We start from the raw sequence: 16,025 nt of genomic DNA, 5'->3' as shown, positions 1-16,025 counted from the left end.
TAGTAGAGACAGGGTTTTAACATGTTGGCCAGCTGTTCTTGAACTGCTGACCTCAGGTGATCTACCTGCCTCTGCCTCCCAAAGTGTTGGCATTACAGGTGTGAGCCACCGCGCCCAGCCTGAAGTTGTTTTTATGCCACTGGAGGTTAGTCTGTTTACTATGGTCCTGGCTCTGATTCTTAGGCTGCCTGGCCAGCTGCTTGTGGTGTGAATGCTGGATCTGTATTTCCAGTGTCGTTTCTTGTCTAACAGAGGCTTAGGTGATGGGATTAATTTTGCCCCTTACAGAGGCACTGAGGACATCACATCCCCTCACGGCATCCCTCTTGACCTTCTGGACCGAGTAATGATAATCCGGACCATGCTGTATACTCCACAGGAAATGAAACAGGTGAGCCTCCCTTCTTCCCTCCTGCTGTCTTCTCTCATTTGCTCCCAGTGTTCACTGATGGCTGTGCAGAAAGGTATCTGCGGCTTGGATCTGGCTGCCATTCACCATCTCACCACTTAGCTACTGGCCTCGAGCAATTCACATTACTCCAGAGTCTCAGTCTCCCCATCTGAAAGATGGATTGGGCTAACTAGACATTGCCCCAAGTGTCAAAAGAAGCTCAGCTCCCTGTCTTGGCTGTTCGCTTTTCTGCTGTTCCCCCTTTGATAAGCTTTAGGAAAAGGTTAGTGAAAAAATCAATTTGATGATAGCCATTAGGGAAGCTACCAGCTCTATAAAAAGGAGGCAATAAAATATGATTTAGTGATAGCCTTTTGGTGACCAGGCCAGACTATGCCTGTGGCCTTTTTTACTCGGAGGACAAGGCCAGGCTCACTGTTCCACCTGAACCAACAGCAAGCCAGCTCCAGCAGGGTATAGAATGTAGCCACCCTGACCTGGAAGAGGCCAGTGCCTGTGTCCTAGCAGAGCCTGTCTGTTGTAAACAGCATGACGAATGACAAGTTTCTCGGCAGCTTTGGAGGCCGCCCCTGGGCAGGTCTGTGGCTTTGCAATAGAGTCCTTGAGGGCTTCTGCCAAGTCCACAGAGGTTATGGCGAGACAGCATCATACAGCTTAGAAGAGCACCTGAAGATAGAGTTTGTGAAACTGATCATATAATAAGAGGCTTCATTGAAGGACCCCTGGAAGCATCTAGCTCCGTGGCTGGCACACGGTGCCTGCCCATAAGTCTGCGTGAGCTGAATCTGGGTTAGGCTTGGAGTTGGGAGACGACAGGGATGTATGAGCGTGGGCTTTATCCAAAGGGCCACAGTCCCAGTGGTCTCTGTAAGAATTGCCTCTTGCTTGATGTGCAGCTCGAGCACAACTATGTGCCAAGCATTGGAATCATTGGACTAGGAATTTCTAGTCACCTTAATGGTATTTTCAGGTATTCCGTATGATCACCATCTGTTTTATTTTTTACATTTGAGTCACGGAGCTGTAAGTCCAGGATGCAAAACCAGGCAGTGCCCTGCAGAGCCCAGGCCATCTGTTCAGTGGTACATACCCTGGATTGGTGTCTCAGAGGTGGTATGTGCTGTGCTCTTTCCTCTGCCCTGCCCACCCTTGCCCCAAATGTTCTCTTCTGGTGGACTCTGGCGTGCAGCCATGGTTGGAGATGCTGAGCAGGCTGGGGCTGCAGTGACATCTCGATGCACTTTGCCTGGACCTTGTCTTTTCACCAGAGCATGGCACTCTGTTAAGCATCGTGTTGAGCAGGACATGCCTGGCCAGTTTGATTCCATTTGATCCCCAGTAACCCATGAGGCAGGGAGAACTACTGTCATTACCCAGTAGTTTTAAAAGATGAGGACATTACCTAGGCATGGTGACTCACACCTGTAATCCCAGTACTTTGGGAGGCTGAGGCTGGAGGGTCACTTGAGCTCAGGAGTTTGAGACCAGCCTGGGCCACATAGTGACACCCCTACTCAACAAAACATAAAAAGTTAGCCAGGTGCGGTAATGTGTGCCTGTAGTCCCAGCTACTTGGGAGGCTGAGGTGAGAGGATCACTTTAGCCCAGGAGGTCGAGGCTTTAGTGAGCTGTGATGGTGCCACTGCACTCCAACAGAGTGAGACCCTGTCTCAAAAAAAGACAGATGAGGACACTGAGACCTAGGGTAACTAATTTGCCCAAGTTCATAACATTAGTCAGTGGCTAGCAGGTAACAGGACTGGCTGTAATTCAGGCTTTCTGATCCAGAAACCTGTGTTCTTAATCACTGTGCCACTCAGCTTCCCTGCTGCTAGAAATCTCTCATCTCATTGTCATCAGGATTCGTGAGGTGGCTTTCCTCTGGCAGTTTGTGAGCAGGATCTTTCTTTTGGAGCAGTCAGGGCCTCTCCTTGCGGGGGGCCTTTCCCAGCACTTCAGCTACTCTCCCATGGCTGGAGGTCCAGCGTGGGCCTGCCGGCATCTCTCATTGACCGCATGCAGGAGTGCTGTAGGAATGCATCAGGAGAGTCACGGATCTCCCTTCGTAACCAGCACTGGCAAATTACTGAAGCAGTTATGATTCATAGTAGCAATTGTATATGTTATTTAGGAGATGGTGTCAATGACTGGGGGCCTCATCGCCAAGTAAGGGTGTCTTGCTCTTGGGTGACTGCCAAGTTGAAGCCAAGGCATTCACTGAACAGAGGCAGAAGCAGAAACAGAGTCCTAGACAATTCTTGGCCCATTCTTACTGCAGGACATAGCACCTTACTTTTGGGTCTAAAACCCCATGTGTCCTGCCAAAAAAGGCAGCCCAGCACAGATGTGGTCAGGACCAGAGACACCAGGAGTATTTTGAGGCCATCATTTGGCTACTGAATGACTTGAGCAATTTGGTGCATCTCACTGAGCCTCCACCTTCTCTGTTAAGTGGAAGATCTGCTCTCTGCTTTGCAAGATTGTCATTAGGATTTGTGAGGTATTGGCAATAACAGGCCCTCCCATCCTTCCCATTGCTGTTGTTATTACTGTATTCATAGCTTTGTGTGCTTCATAGGTACCCTCTAGGGTCCTCTACGTACAACGTACAACAGCTTTGCAATAGCCAATGTTGGAGGCTCCAAGAATGAGGGTCCTGTGGCCATGTGGAGAGTAAGCAGCAGAGTCAGGACGACCACTCAGAGCTAATTCACCCTTGCTGCTGCCATTCGAACCCAGAGCTCCTGGCCCAAGCAGTCTGGAATGTTCTGCACTGTGCTTCTAGAACAGTGACTTGCCAGGCCAGCTCTGGGCTAGGGCTATCTTGGCTTAGTCAGGAGGGCCTCTCCTCAGGCTTTCTGTCAGGACTCGTGGCTTTGTTCCCACTGGCCCAGGCAATAACCTCAGCATTTTTACTGGAGCCTGGGCTAGGTTTTTAAACAAACTCGATGTAACTTGTGTACTCTGCAATCCAAGCCGACACCCTCATAAACTATCCCTGCAGGTTATTAAATGATTAAAGATCTCATTTATGAACTGTCCGTTTTCGAGCAGCTTGAGACGGACGCTCTCACGATTGCTTTGACCTGCTCTAGTGAGAGAGAGAGCAGAGTGTCCCTGACATTCTGGAAGCTGAGCCGCAGATTCAGTGCAGCTCACTGAAGGGGAGACGCTTAGGCTGAAGCTGTCTCCTGTGACCAGGCTCCAGGATTCAATATTTGCATCTCTCTGGAGTTTCAGAAGGTCCTCTGGGGACATTTTTCTTGGCAGGACCTGGCAGTTTCCTCAGTCCTAGCTGTGAGTGAGAAGCCTTTTTTACCTTGAAGCTGTGTTCAGAGGGGAGTTTTGTTGATGGAGCAGGGAGTCACCCCCATTTCCTTTTCTTGATTGTCCTTGTACCATCCAGTAACTTCGGAGGGCCCCTCTCTGCCCAGCTCCATTTAGCTTTGAATCTCAAACAGCGGAACTCCTCCTGCACAAGCTAAGATTGTTTCAGTGGAGCTCACACCCTGGCAGTTCACCCATGAGCCCAGCAGATAAGTTTCATGTGGCCTATGCAGTGTTTGTGAAATATTTGAACAAGTTGCTGACATCTAGAAATCAGGACCTTTTTTTTTTTTGGAGACGGAGTTTCTCTCTTGTTGCCCGGACTGGAGTGCTGTGGCACAATCTCAGCTCACTGCAATCTCCACCTCCCAGGTTCAAGCGATTCTCCTGTCTCAGCGTCCCAAGTAGCTGGGATTACAGGTATGCGCCACCACACCCAACTAATTTTTGTCTTTTTAGTAGAGATAGGGTTTTGCCATATTGGTCAGGCTGGTCTTAAACTCCTGACCTCAGGTGATCCACCTGCCTCGGCCTCCCAAAGTGCTGGGATTACAGGCGTGAGCCACTGCGTCCGGCCAAAATCAGCACATTTCGTACAAAGATCTGACTTCTGAGCCCATCTTGACAAAAGGGAAGACTTCAGACAGCACCTTGTAGCAGTGGTGGCTGTGGGTGGAGGGGCTGCCTCCCCAGAGTGTTTGCTGGCGAAGCACTTCACCTTCACCCGGCTCATTGCAGCTGCTCTGGCCTGCTGGTGCTTTCCAAGGCCTTTCCCATCTATGGGCAGCCGACGTGCTGTCCCCCCACACAGCCAGGATCATCAGAGACTGGGCTCCCCACCCCTGCAGCTCCTGCCCGCAGGGTCCCAGCCTGGAGAGCTGACAAGCGAGGCTTGATGTGGCCACCTCAGTAAAGCTCTGGCTCTCCTCCCTCCTGGAAGGCTAAAGCTGGGACTCAGTCTTTCCCAGCTCCTGTGCCTCTACACTGGGTGTACTTTTATGGCTTTAATTTCAACAAGGGCTTCTTGATATCTTGTTTACGAAGCTGCCAAAGTGAAAAATTCCTGTATTATATGCGGCTCGAAGTCCTGCAGTTATCTCAGCTCCACAACACACAACATCATTATCCCGGCTGCCCCTTATCACTCAGTGCTGGTACGCCTGCAGGATCCTGGTCCACCGTGTTACAGCATCCCCGCCACCAGCCTGCCTCCCCTCCAACTCTACCAAGATCTTCAAACTGCAACAAGCGTCAGCCTCTTCTTGATAGATTAGATATCTCCTGGTGATGTTATGAGGCCTGGTAAATCTTTAAAAGTAACTTCTTTGATTTATTTAACCATCATATTTATCAAGCAAATAAAAAATGTCTCTTCTTTCTTGAGTGCTTGTAGGTGGTAGTGCCCATGCTGGAGAGGTAGGTTAGAGCCCTTGTGGGAGCCCAGGGTAGGTTAGAAGAGGCCCCAGTTCTCTGCCTGGTGACAGGGGAGGGAAGGACATGGAGGCAAGAGTGAGCCACTTGGAAGCTGCACACCTCCTGGGGCACCAGCCACACTTGAGTCAGTTGAACACAGCATACTGGCTGTGATGCTATTCATGCATAATGTGGGGCCGCACATGCCCCCTGGAGGGTGCCGGGCCGGCAGTGCTGGGCAGGCGTTTGCTTCCTGCCCACCAGCCCAGGTCTTGATTTCTCTTATGCTGCACAGTGAGAAATACTGAGCAACATTGTCTTTAAAGCACTTTAGAAATGGGACACTTGAGGTCAGTCACTGTTGATCATGTTTTTTCTCCTTTAAAAGATCATTAAAATCCGTGCCCAGACGGAGGGAATCAACATCAGTGAGGAGGCACTGAACCACCTGGGGGAGATTGGCACCAAGACAACACTGAGGTGAGCCAGTACCCTGGGCCCGCCGGGGCCTCCCCAGCACAGCCAGGGCTCTCACTGGGGTCATTCTGGACAATAAAGGCAGATCCCTTCCTAGGGCACAGGACTGTATCCATCTGCTCTTCCTGGCGTGATGGGTGCCAGGGCACTTGAGTTTCAAATGCGGAGGATTTATCTGATGGTTTTTAACAAGCTAGAGTAAGGGTGAAGTCCCTGTGTCCTGCAGCAGATGCTCCCCTCTGGTGGAGAGTGCTTTGACCCTGGGCCTTCTTGTGGCAGAGAATATGCATAGAATTAGAGAGCAGGGACCATGTGGCAGCTAATTAGCCAGGGCCCTGGCTCCTGTTCTCCTAGTGATGTTATGAGGCCTGGTAAATCTTTAACTTTTTTTGATTTATTTAACCATCAAGCAAATAAAAAATGTCTGGGTGGTGGGTATGGAGAGCCAGGGAGGAGCACAGACATAGACAGTTCTCCAGCAACTCAAAGGCAGGACCTGCAGAGCATGGCCCTTCACAGTGGCCTGACTCATTGTAAAATCATTGCTTCACAGTCCTCAGCCCTTCCCTACATCCCTTTAGTCAGTTCTTGTTCCTGAGGTTGAAGGCAGAAATGCAAGCTATGAGGTTTGGATGAAGGGGTACTTTTTAAAACGGCAGAGTCTTCATGCCTTTGGATGGGCATGTACTTCCAGCTGGCTGTGTTTTTGTTTCCCTGCCATGTTAAATATCCCTATCTGTTGGACACCTGTATACATTTAAGTTTGCAGTCCTTTTCCAGTAGAAGTGATGTTACTTCCTATTGGAGGATTTGTAGACTGTACTAAAGATTTGGGGAATAGCACTTATGTCTTCTTGGTGGCTCCTGGCCCCTCTCTGATGGGGTAATGACTGCAGCTCTCTGAGAAGTGACAACTTTGTCTCCCCTTTTCTGTGCTCATATCAGCTGGCACAAGCCTAGCACTGGGCTCTGCTCCTGGTGTCAGTGCTGCCTGCTGATTTGGGGGAAGGGGCTTCGGTGGCCCCAGTTTCACTCCAGCCCTGGCCTCTGTCCACTCTAGGTACTCAGTGCAGCTGCTGACCCCGGCCAACTTGCTTGCTAAAATCAACGGGAAGGACAGCATTGAGAAAGAGCACGTCGAAGAGATCAGTGAGCTTTTCTATGATGCCAAGTCCTCCGCCAAAATCCTGGCTGATCAGCAGGATAAGTACATGAAGTGAGATGGCTGAGGTTTTCAGCAGCAAGAGACTCCCCAGGTGTGTCTGGCCTGGGTCTGGCCTGTGGGCGCTCGCCCCTGGGCTTGGGACTGCCGTCCCCACTCAGGGCGTGGTCTACAGCACTGTCAGTTCAGTGTGGAAAGCATTTGTTTTTAAATTATCATAACTGTTCCTGTGGTTGCTTTGAAAGAACCCTTCCTTACCTGATGTGTTTTCTATAAATCTTCATAGGTTATTTTGATCTCTCTCTCTCTCTATTCTAAGTTTTTAAAAAATAAACTTTGCAGAACAGTTTTAGTTGTAGAGTCATTGTGAATATACCATAGGGAGTTCCCATGTATCTCGTACCCAGTTTCCCTTCTTGTTAACATGTTACATCAGATAGCACATTTGTCACGGTGAATGACCGATACCGATGCATTATTATACTGCATTCACATTTTCTCAGTTTTACCTAATGTCCTTTTTTTTTTTTTTTTTTGAGACGGAGTCTCGCTTTGTCGCCCAGGCTGGAGTGCAGTGGCTGGATCTCAGCTCACTGCAAGCTCCGCCTCCCAGGTTCACGCCATTCTCCTGCCTCAGCCTCCCGAGTAGCTGGGACTACAGGCGCCCGCCACCTCGCCCGGCTAGTTTTTTGTATTTTTTAGTGGACATGGGGTTTCACCATGTTAGCCCATGTTGGGATGGTCTCGATCTCCTGACCTCGTGATCCGCCCGTCTCGGCCTCCCAAAGTGCTGGGATTACAGGCTTGAGCCACGGTGCCCGGCCCCTAATGTCCTTTTTCTGTCCCAGGATCCCATCCAGGATAACCCATTACAACTAGTTGTCATATCTCCTTAGATGCCTCTTGGCTGTGACATTTTCTTACATTTTCCTTGTTCTTGATGACCCTGACAGTTTTGAGGAGGACTGATCAGGTATTCTGTAGAACATCCCTCAGTTGGGGTTTGTCTGATGCTTTTCTCGTGAGTAGACTGGGATTGTGGGTTATGGAGAGGAAGATACAGAGGTGAAATGCAGTTCTCATCACATCATACCATGTGTGGTTCTCATCACATGCTAACAACATGACTCATCGTTGATGGTGACCTTGACCCTTGATGGCTGAGGTCATGTTTGTGGGGTCTTCTCACTGTAAAGTTACTCTGTGCTGCCTTTCCATACTGATTTCTTTGGAAGGAAGTCACTATGTGCAGCCCACACTTAAAGGGTGGCGGTTATGCTCACCTCTAGAGAACTGAGTATTTACCGAAATTATTTGGGATTCTGCATGGAAGATTGTATCAGAATGGACTCACGAAAGTTCATCGTATACTTTAGTAGATTTATTTTGTTGCTCAAATTGAGCCAGCTTTGGCCAGTGAGAGCTCTGTCAGTTGGCTCGTGTGTCCCTCTGATGTGTCCCCATCTCTCTGGCCGCATCTCTGGGTTCACCCACTAAGTAAGCAGCAAGGGTAAGTGCAGCACTGGGCAGTGCACTTTACTGGAATGTGCCTTCCCAGTAGGATGAGCGCTGCGTTCTTGCCCTTGCCATGCCTGTCCTTCCCTGCCGGCTCTGTGGTGCCTGAGGTAGGGCTGAGCACCCGGACACTGTTCCTAGCACTTGCCCCTTGTGCAAGTTCAGACTGGATCTCCGTGCTGTTATGATATGGGAGGCAGGGCTGACCAGGATGGTCATCTTGGTTCAGTGCTTTAGTCCAAACTAACAATGAGCTCCTTGTGGGGCAAGCAGCATTGTCCTTCCATTAGGGACAGTCCCCTGTAGTCATGTCAAGGGGACAGTGGGAGGGGGCGGAGATGATGCTGGGGATCCCACCTAGCCTGAGAGGCGCCAGCCTGTCCCTGCTGCCAGTGTGAATCTTCTCCCTGGGCCTGGCCCCTGAGGACCCTGGCATGCACAGCAGTGGTGGTAGGACCCTTCATGGAGTCAGCTGTGCATGTGGCCCATGCTGGCTGCCAGTGTCCTCTGAGGCTGCACTTGTCTTTAGCCTCCCCACTCGAGCCATGTTAGACAAACAGAAGAGAGATGCAGCAAGAGCTTATTGCACCAGGGACTGTGTTCACACTCTGCGTTCCATGTCGCCTTCACAGTAGCCTGTGAGACTGGGATAGGTGTGCTAGCCCACTTCCAAGTCCACTTCCATAGAGGAGGAGGGGCAGTTCAGGCAAGTCCCTTGCCCAGCTAGTGAGAGACGGAACCAGGATTTGAAATCAGGCTGTTTGGAACCTGTGTTCCTAACACCTGGGGGCCATACTGCCTCTTTCTGTGTTGGCATTTAGTGGCAGCTAGGAGCTGTCAAGATCTGACCTTTCTACCAGGCAGGTGAAGGAAGCGGGGTCTGGTGTGGAGAAGGTGATCCACCTAGAGGACAAGAACCAGGCAGGCCTCTGCTCCAGCTGGGCCTCTCACTTGGGCCCCAAGCCTTTCATGGTGTTTAAGGAGCAGGATGGAAGTGGTGCTGACAGCAGATCTCCCAGCCGCGGGTGGGGACAGAGTCTTCTTCGGCTGCCCAAGGTACCAACATCCAGAGCAGCCAGGTGAGGAGGGGACCGTGGTCTCGCTCTTCCCAGGCCACAGACCTTTGGTTCCTGCTCCTCAGGTATCCTAGCTGAGGTGGTGCCCAGAGAGCTGGCCCAGTTCGCTGGTCTGTGCTCCAAAGTGAGGGAGATGGTTCTGGATAGGTAGGAAGGTGAGATTATTTTAATTTTCCTCCTATTTTTTCCAGCAAGGTCTGTGATTATTACATTAATCTTCTAAGCGAAGTTTTTACGACTGATCCCTCGCCGACTATGAGAAGTTTCTCCATCCATTACTAAGAGGGAAACAGACCCTGGTGGGGAGGAAAATATTTGTTACATCTTATCAGGCTGACACACAATCTAACAACAATTACAGCAGCCCCATTTTTTGCACTATTTCAGCTCCAGTGTGAAAAATTGTTGTAATATTAAAGTGAGGCAGGGTGGGGGCTGGTCATTGGAAGTGGTTGAATATTCCAGGCTCTCAGCCCAGGCTCTCTTGGGTGCCACCCAGGGAGCCGATTGGGTGGCTGAGGAGAGGGAGGGAGGGATTTTCACATAAATCCCAGCACCCTGTCTCATGTGCTAATGGCCCCAGAGATACTTGTGAGACTGGGAAGGGCTCTTGAAAGACGTGTCCCTGGCCGTGGCAGGGAAACCACCTTGTGCCCTGCCTCATTTTCTCAGTGCAGACACCTTCTTACTGCAACATGTCTTAGGGTTGCATCTGCCAGATTGATTGGTAGGATAGTTTGTTTTTTAGGACTAAATGGATCGTGCTCTCACACTAGAAAGTGACTTCTTGGTTAGCAAACCTTTCTTAGCCATTTGTATAATAAAATGGGGGTACAGAAGGGGGGTGGGGTTGCGTTCCCAGTCGACCTCTCTCAGAAACTGTGGCCAGCCCTGGGCGGAGCAGCTGGGGTACCCCCCTGCTCTGGGAGGGCTGTGGGCAGAGGCGCAGTGGATGGGGACCAAGTGGTTCTGGGGCTCAGCAGGGCATGGCATTGATTGCATTTTCCTCCTCTGTGTGGCCCTTGTCCTAGCCTCGTGAGTCTTTGGTTTCCTGGTGTGAGAGTGGGAAGTTCATATCTCATAGACCCATGTGAGGACTTGGTGAAGTGACCCACATGTGGCTGCATCAGGTACCCAAGAGACTAACAGGCAGTAAAGAGTTCCTGATCCCTGGCCCACTTGGAAAGAGGTCACAGTTTGTCAAACTGGAGCAAGCAGCCTGCTAGGCCTGCCCCTCCCTTTCGAAGACAGCTGGCACTTGGAAGGACCCTTAGGATCCCCCTGTGTTTGGAAAAAGCCCTGCAGCCCAGAGGGGCCAGCACTGGCTCAGGGCCACACAGCCCAAGAGCGGAGGGGATAGCACGGGGCAACTGCCAGAAACAACGCACTGCTTCTCACCAGGCCCTGGCATCCCATCCTGGGTGAGGCTCAGCTAGGGCTGAGGCAGCCAGAGGGGGCGAAATGACCACCCCCTTGCTGCGGCCAGCGCTGGTGTTTGTCAGGTCAGACCTGCTTTCATTTGGTGTCTGAAAAAGAGGTCCCTCGGGAGGTAGAACAGTGTTCACCCCTCCATTCATGGTCATCCATTCATTCTCCACACAGAAGTTCCTCTTCCTTGCTTCCTCCAGTGTGCGGCCACTCCCCTTCCATTCTGGGGAGAGCAGGATAGGGGGTGAGGGAGTCCTGGGCAGCGGGACTGGGGAGCTCAGGGCGCAGGGTGGGCCACGCAGCGGGGCCCCAGAATGGGGAAGGGGTGGGCCGGCCGCGGGGGCTGCCTGTCGGCCCCTGCTGCCCTGCCGCCCCTCCCAGTCACTTGGCGGCAGGCACGGTGATTAATGGCCGGGCAGTGCAGGCCGGGCCGCCATCAGCGCGCGTCTAGGCGATGGATGCGGCTGTCAGGCCGGCCCGGCCCGCGCTGACCCCCGGGCAGGGGCCCGGCGCGATCAATGGGCGGCGCGCGGCGGGCGGCGGCTGGGCCGGCGCGATAAGATGGGCCGATGGGCGCCCGCCGATTGCCCGCTCCGTCACCCGCCGTCACCGTCACCGTCACGCCGCCAGCGCGCAGATCACTGCGCCGTCAGCGCCGCGTGATTAATGGGGACGCTGGCAGCTGCGGGGAGGGCGCGGGCACGCGGACCCCGTACCCAGAGGGACACGGTGGGGTGCGGGGTGCGCGCTGGGACGCCGCACACAGCACACTGCACTTACACTGGAGCCACGTGCAGGGAACGGGGGACACGGCTGGGTGCGGGGTGCATGCTGCAGGTCTGCACACGGGGCACACGGGGCAGGTTTTCACTGGGCTGCGTGATCGCGTGTGTAGTGGATGGAGGTCCCGGTGCAGCCGTAACACAAAGGCCTGAGTTACTTAGGCCTGAGGGGTGGGAGGAGGAGGGACCACACCTACTGTGACCTCTCTACTCCGACCCCTGCCTGGCCTAGGCCTCAGCCACCAGGTCCACCAGCCTCATCGGCCTTTACAAGCCTGCCCACTGTCCCAACCATCTTTGAGAACCCAGACTTGACTGTTAGGACCCGGACCAAAACCCTTCCACAGGTCCCATGGCTAAATCCCAGGTTCCCCACCTTCCGGGCAGACCCGCAGGAATGCCGATCCCCGCCCCTCCAGCCAGCCCGCCCCGCTGTGCTCCTTTAGCAGACATCGCAAGTGGTCCCGTCCCCCAGAGCTTCGTCCCTGGGTCGGGTCATGCTGTTGGGGACGCCCTTAGCGCTCTCAGTGCACGGTTGGCCCTGCTCGCGCCCCACTGGGTGACGGGGGCAGGAGCCGTCTGCCCCACCCCACCCACCCCCCGCCCCAGAGCGCACAAATCCTCACTCGAAGCGACCCGCCTCTCAGGCACTGCCCCTCCAGAAGAGCCCTGGGCCGCCGGGGCTCGCCCAACCCAAATACCCACATGGCGCTAAGGAGGAGCCGCGTGCCAGGTGTGCAGAGAGGGGGCCGGAGGGCTTCCCAAAGCCAGTGACAGGAGCGCAGCAGGGACAGTTGGGCGTGAGTGTGGGACTGACCCGAAGCCCGAACTGCCAAGGGAAGCGAGACAAGGGGAAGGGTGGGGGGCCTGGCTGGGTGGACTGGGGCCTATCCCGTGGGCGGTGGGGGTCTCAGGGCCAAGCGGCAGCGGGGGCAGTGCCAGCCGCTCTCCCTTTTTCCCTCGAAAACCACAGCCTCCCCGGGGCGGCGCGGCGCCGAGCGGGAGCTTGCGAGGACACAGCGCCCCCGCGTGGGCGGACACGCACAGAGCCGCGCCCGTGGCGTTTCAGACCCAGGCTCCGCCCCCGCCGCGCTGCCCCCATGGGGGCGTGGTCAGGCCTAGCCCAGGGGTTCCGAGATTCCAAGTCACACCTAGCACGACTTGGGAAGTCGCGACGGAAGTGTGCGACTTCCCAGCAGGAGAGGTTGAAGTCCTGGCAGGCAGGGAGGCAGGCAGGGAGGAAGGCGCGTGTGTCCCCACGTGCATGCGGGGAAGGAGCAGTGGGGGAAGGCTGAGTTGGGCTTTCAATTAAATGTACATACACTTAGTTTTTTGATGGAAAATTGCCAAAGGCGTGTAGTGTGAAAAACCTCCCTCCACACCTGCCCCCTGCCTCCTGTTCCCTTTCCAGAAGTGCCTGTCTTACACCGGTGTGTTCCTCTAGAGATGGCCAGGACATGCGTGGGGCAGCACACACTCATAGCACCTTCCCAACACTCATTATGAAACATGTCACATGGAAAACTGCAAGAATTACAAGCGATCGCCTCTCAGCCTTTGGCTAAGATCAAGTGTAGTATGTGTTCTTATCAGTTCAATATCTGCTGTCTGAGGACAGTATATTAAATGGATTTTTGGAGCAGGGAGATGGAATAGGGCCTTGCCCCTTCCACTCCATGTATCCACCTGGTATTGCAGTACCTCCAGGAATAGTGCACCTTCTTTGGGGGAATGAAAAAAAGGATTTCGGGTGAGCCCCCATATCCCTGTTGTCTAGGCACTGCCCATCTCTGCCTGCCTGCCAGTCTGCCTTGTCAGTCTTCTGTGCATTTCAAAGTGAGTTGCAGACACAACCACCTCCGTAGTCAAGCACGTGTATCTTTACCTAGAGTTCAGTACTTGATTACAGTTTTTTAATTTTTTTTTTTTTTTTTTTTGAGACGGAGTTTTGTTCCTGTTGCCCAGACTGGAGTGCAGTGGCGCAATCTCAGCTCACTGCAACCACCCCCTGCCGGATTCAAGTGATTCTCCTGCCTCAGCCTCCCAAATAGCTGGGATTACAGGCACATGCCACCATGCCCAGCTAATTCTGTATTTTTAGTAGAGATGGGGTTTCTCCATGTTGGTCAGGCTGGTCTTGAACTCCTGACCTCAGGTGATCTGCCTGCTTTGGCCTCCCAAAGTGCTGTCATTACAGGTGTGAGCCACTGTGCCTGGCCACTTATGGTTATTTTTAAATGTAAAAAATACAGTGAAATGCACAAATCCTAAGTGGAGCATTCCATGAGTCCTGACTAATGAAACCAAACTCCAGTGAAGGATATTACTATTGCCCAGAAAGTTCCTTGTGCCAATCTCTAACACACTAGAGGCAACCACTGTTAGATTTTTTTTTTTTTTTTTGGCCATAGATTAGGTTTTCCTGCTTTAGAATTTCAGGTAAATGAGATCATACAACATGACTTGTTTCTTTCACTTAGCTTTTGAGCTTCGTCAATGTTGTGTGTATGGGTAGTTTGTTCTTTTTTATTGCTGGGTAAAATGCTACCGTGTGGATCCACCACATGTATCCATTTGCCTGTGGATGGTCATCTAGGCTATTCCCTATTTTTTCAGCTATTATGAAATTCTGTACAAGTCTTTGTATAGGCATACATTTTCATCTTGGGTTTCAATACCCAGGAATAGAATAGCTGGGTGTAGGGTGTGTGTCTAGTTTTATGAGAAATTGCTACGCCTTTTCCTGATGTAGTCTGTTAGTTGCTTCCCACCCCGCTTTTAAACACAAATAGGAACATACGCTGTTTCTTGCTTTCTGTATTTTTCCTTGACAGCATGTCTTGGAGATTCTTCTAACTCAACATATAAAGAATGTCCTCCTAGTTCCTTTCCACAGGGAGGAGCTGCTGTAATTTATTCACCCCCCTCCGATAGGTATTTAGATGTTTCTAGCCTTATTGAGCTGTGCTTTGAAGGATGAACAGGAGCTTGTCAGGCAGACAGCAGAAGGAACAAGGCCCACAGGTTAGACAGACACTGCAGAACCCTTTCTGCTGGGGCATGAGCTTTCGAGGGGGAAGTACCTTCTGTTCCATTTCCCCATGGGGCTCAATAATGTTTGCTGAGTGGAAAGGAGTGGGTGATGTGGCCCTAGAAGGGATTGGGGCAGGGGAGTGAGGTGGGCACTACCACTCAGGGGCACACCTGGCTCTCCAGAACCAGGCATTGGTGGGTGCTGAAGTTCAGGTGGGGGCTTCTGCTGACTCTCGGACAGTGCCACATGCCCAACTCCTGGCCCTTGTCAGGAATCTGTTGCTCTTCCCCAGGCCATGGGGCTCAGACCCCTCAGGAATGAGATGGGAGGCTCATACCAGCCTTCCTGAGGACCTCATGCTGGCCTGGCTTTAGCAGGAGCAGGCTGGGGAAGTACCTGCAGGCAGGACCAGCAGCCAGACAGGGACTTGGGGTAGGAAGTGAGCCTTAGGCTTTTTGTCCTGGCTCTGGAGCTAAGTGACTTTTGGCTGCACTCTATTTCCCTAGGCCTCAGTTTCTTCACCTATAAAATGGACCGACTTGTTTCCTCCTGGGCCTCTAGTGGGGTGAAATGAGAGCACATGTAGGAAGTGGCTGGGACAGTGCCTGCCCCAAGGGAAAAAGAAGAGTAAGCCTTACCACCCATCTCTGAGCATGAGTTCCCTTTGCACAGGAAGAGCCAGGTGGAGAGACGCCACAGTAAGCCACACCAGGGCCTGCCATCTCGAAGCACGCGTGGCTGCTGGAATGTGGGCTGTTTGCCCTCAGGCGAGAGGGGCCACGGCCACAAGTGCAGCCAAATACCTGAGGCACGAGAGATGGCCTACTGCTTCCCTGGGGCGGCAGGTTTTCTAACATATTTATATTGGCAAGCACCCTGCCTGCCTCAGCATTTCACAGCGCCTGGCTGGTCTGGAGCCTGAGGCCACGTGCTGTGCTCCTGTCCAGGGCTTCCCTGAGCCTGCTCCTGGGGCCAGCAGGTACAGAGGGAGCGCAGGGCAGACCTGGCTGCACGTGTCCTGGCAGTCTCAAAACACAGTGCTGAGGTGTGGCTTCTGCAAGGCCAGGCCCACACCTGTCCATCAGGTGGTCTCAGAGGGACCATCCTGCTCTGACCCAACTCCCCTTGGAAATCAGTTTCTAAGACAAGGTCTAAGACTACAAGTAAATACTGAGGCTGGAGCCCACCTAGGAGTAATGACCTCCCACAGCCCTGGTCAGGCCTGCCCTGGGGCTGCCCTCCCACCTGCCCCTCAAGTTCCTGAGGAAGCACCAGGCCCGGGTGGTGGGGATGGCAGGTTTGGGGTGAGCCCCTGTCCAGGATTGGGGAGGGTGGAAATGTGGCCTACCACTGGGGACTTGGTGTGGAAACAGAAAGACTTTTAGACACGTTCTAGGGG

General features: G+C 52.9%; 1 protein-coding gene and 1 pseudogene across 1 annotated transcript in view; both read left to right on the top strand.

Annotated features, from left to right (window-relative positions):
• RUVBL1 (RuvB like AAA ATPase 1) overlaps positions 1-7,139 on the top strand; it is a 42,818-nt gene extending 35,679 nt beyond the window's left edge. Inside the window, exons 9-11 of the mRNA XM_007985452.3 lie at positions 289-391; positions 5,541-5,632; positions 6,690-7,139. Coding sequence (XP_007983643.1) covers positions 289-391; positions 5,541-5,632; positions 6,690-6,849 — 355 coding nt within the window. The 3' untranslated portion in view covers positions 6,850-7,139. The remainder of the gene's footprint in view (positions 1-288; positions 392-5,540; positions 5,633-6,689) is intronic.
• A 5,995-nt stretch (positions 7,140-13,134) lies between these two features.
• LOC119626116 (U2 spliceosomal RNA) lies at positions 13,135-13,315 on the top strand (annotated as a pseudogene).
• Positions 13,316-16,025: the final 2,710 nt, after the last annotated feature.

The sequence above is a fragment of the Chlorocebus sabaeus genome, chromosome 22 (genome assembly GCF_047675955.1).
Source record: "Chlorocebus sabaeus isolate Y175 chromosome 22, mChlSab1.0.hap1, whole genome shotgun sequence".
NCBI lineage: Eukaryota > Metazoa > Chordata > Mammalia > Primates > Cercopithecidae > Chlorocebus > Chlorocebus sabaeus.
Note: the sequence above shows the minus strand (reverse complement) of the source record. Positions and strands in the feature narration are given on the sequence as shown.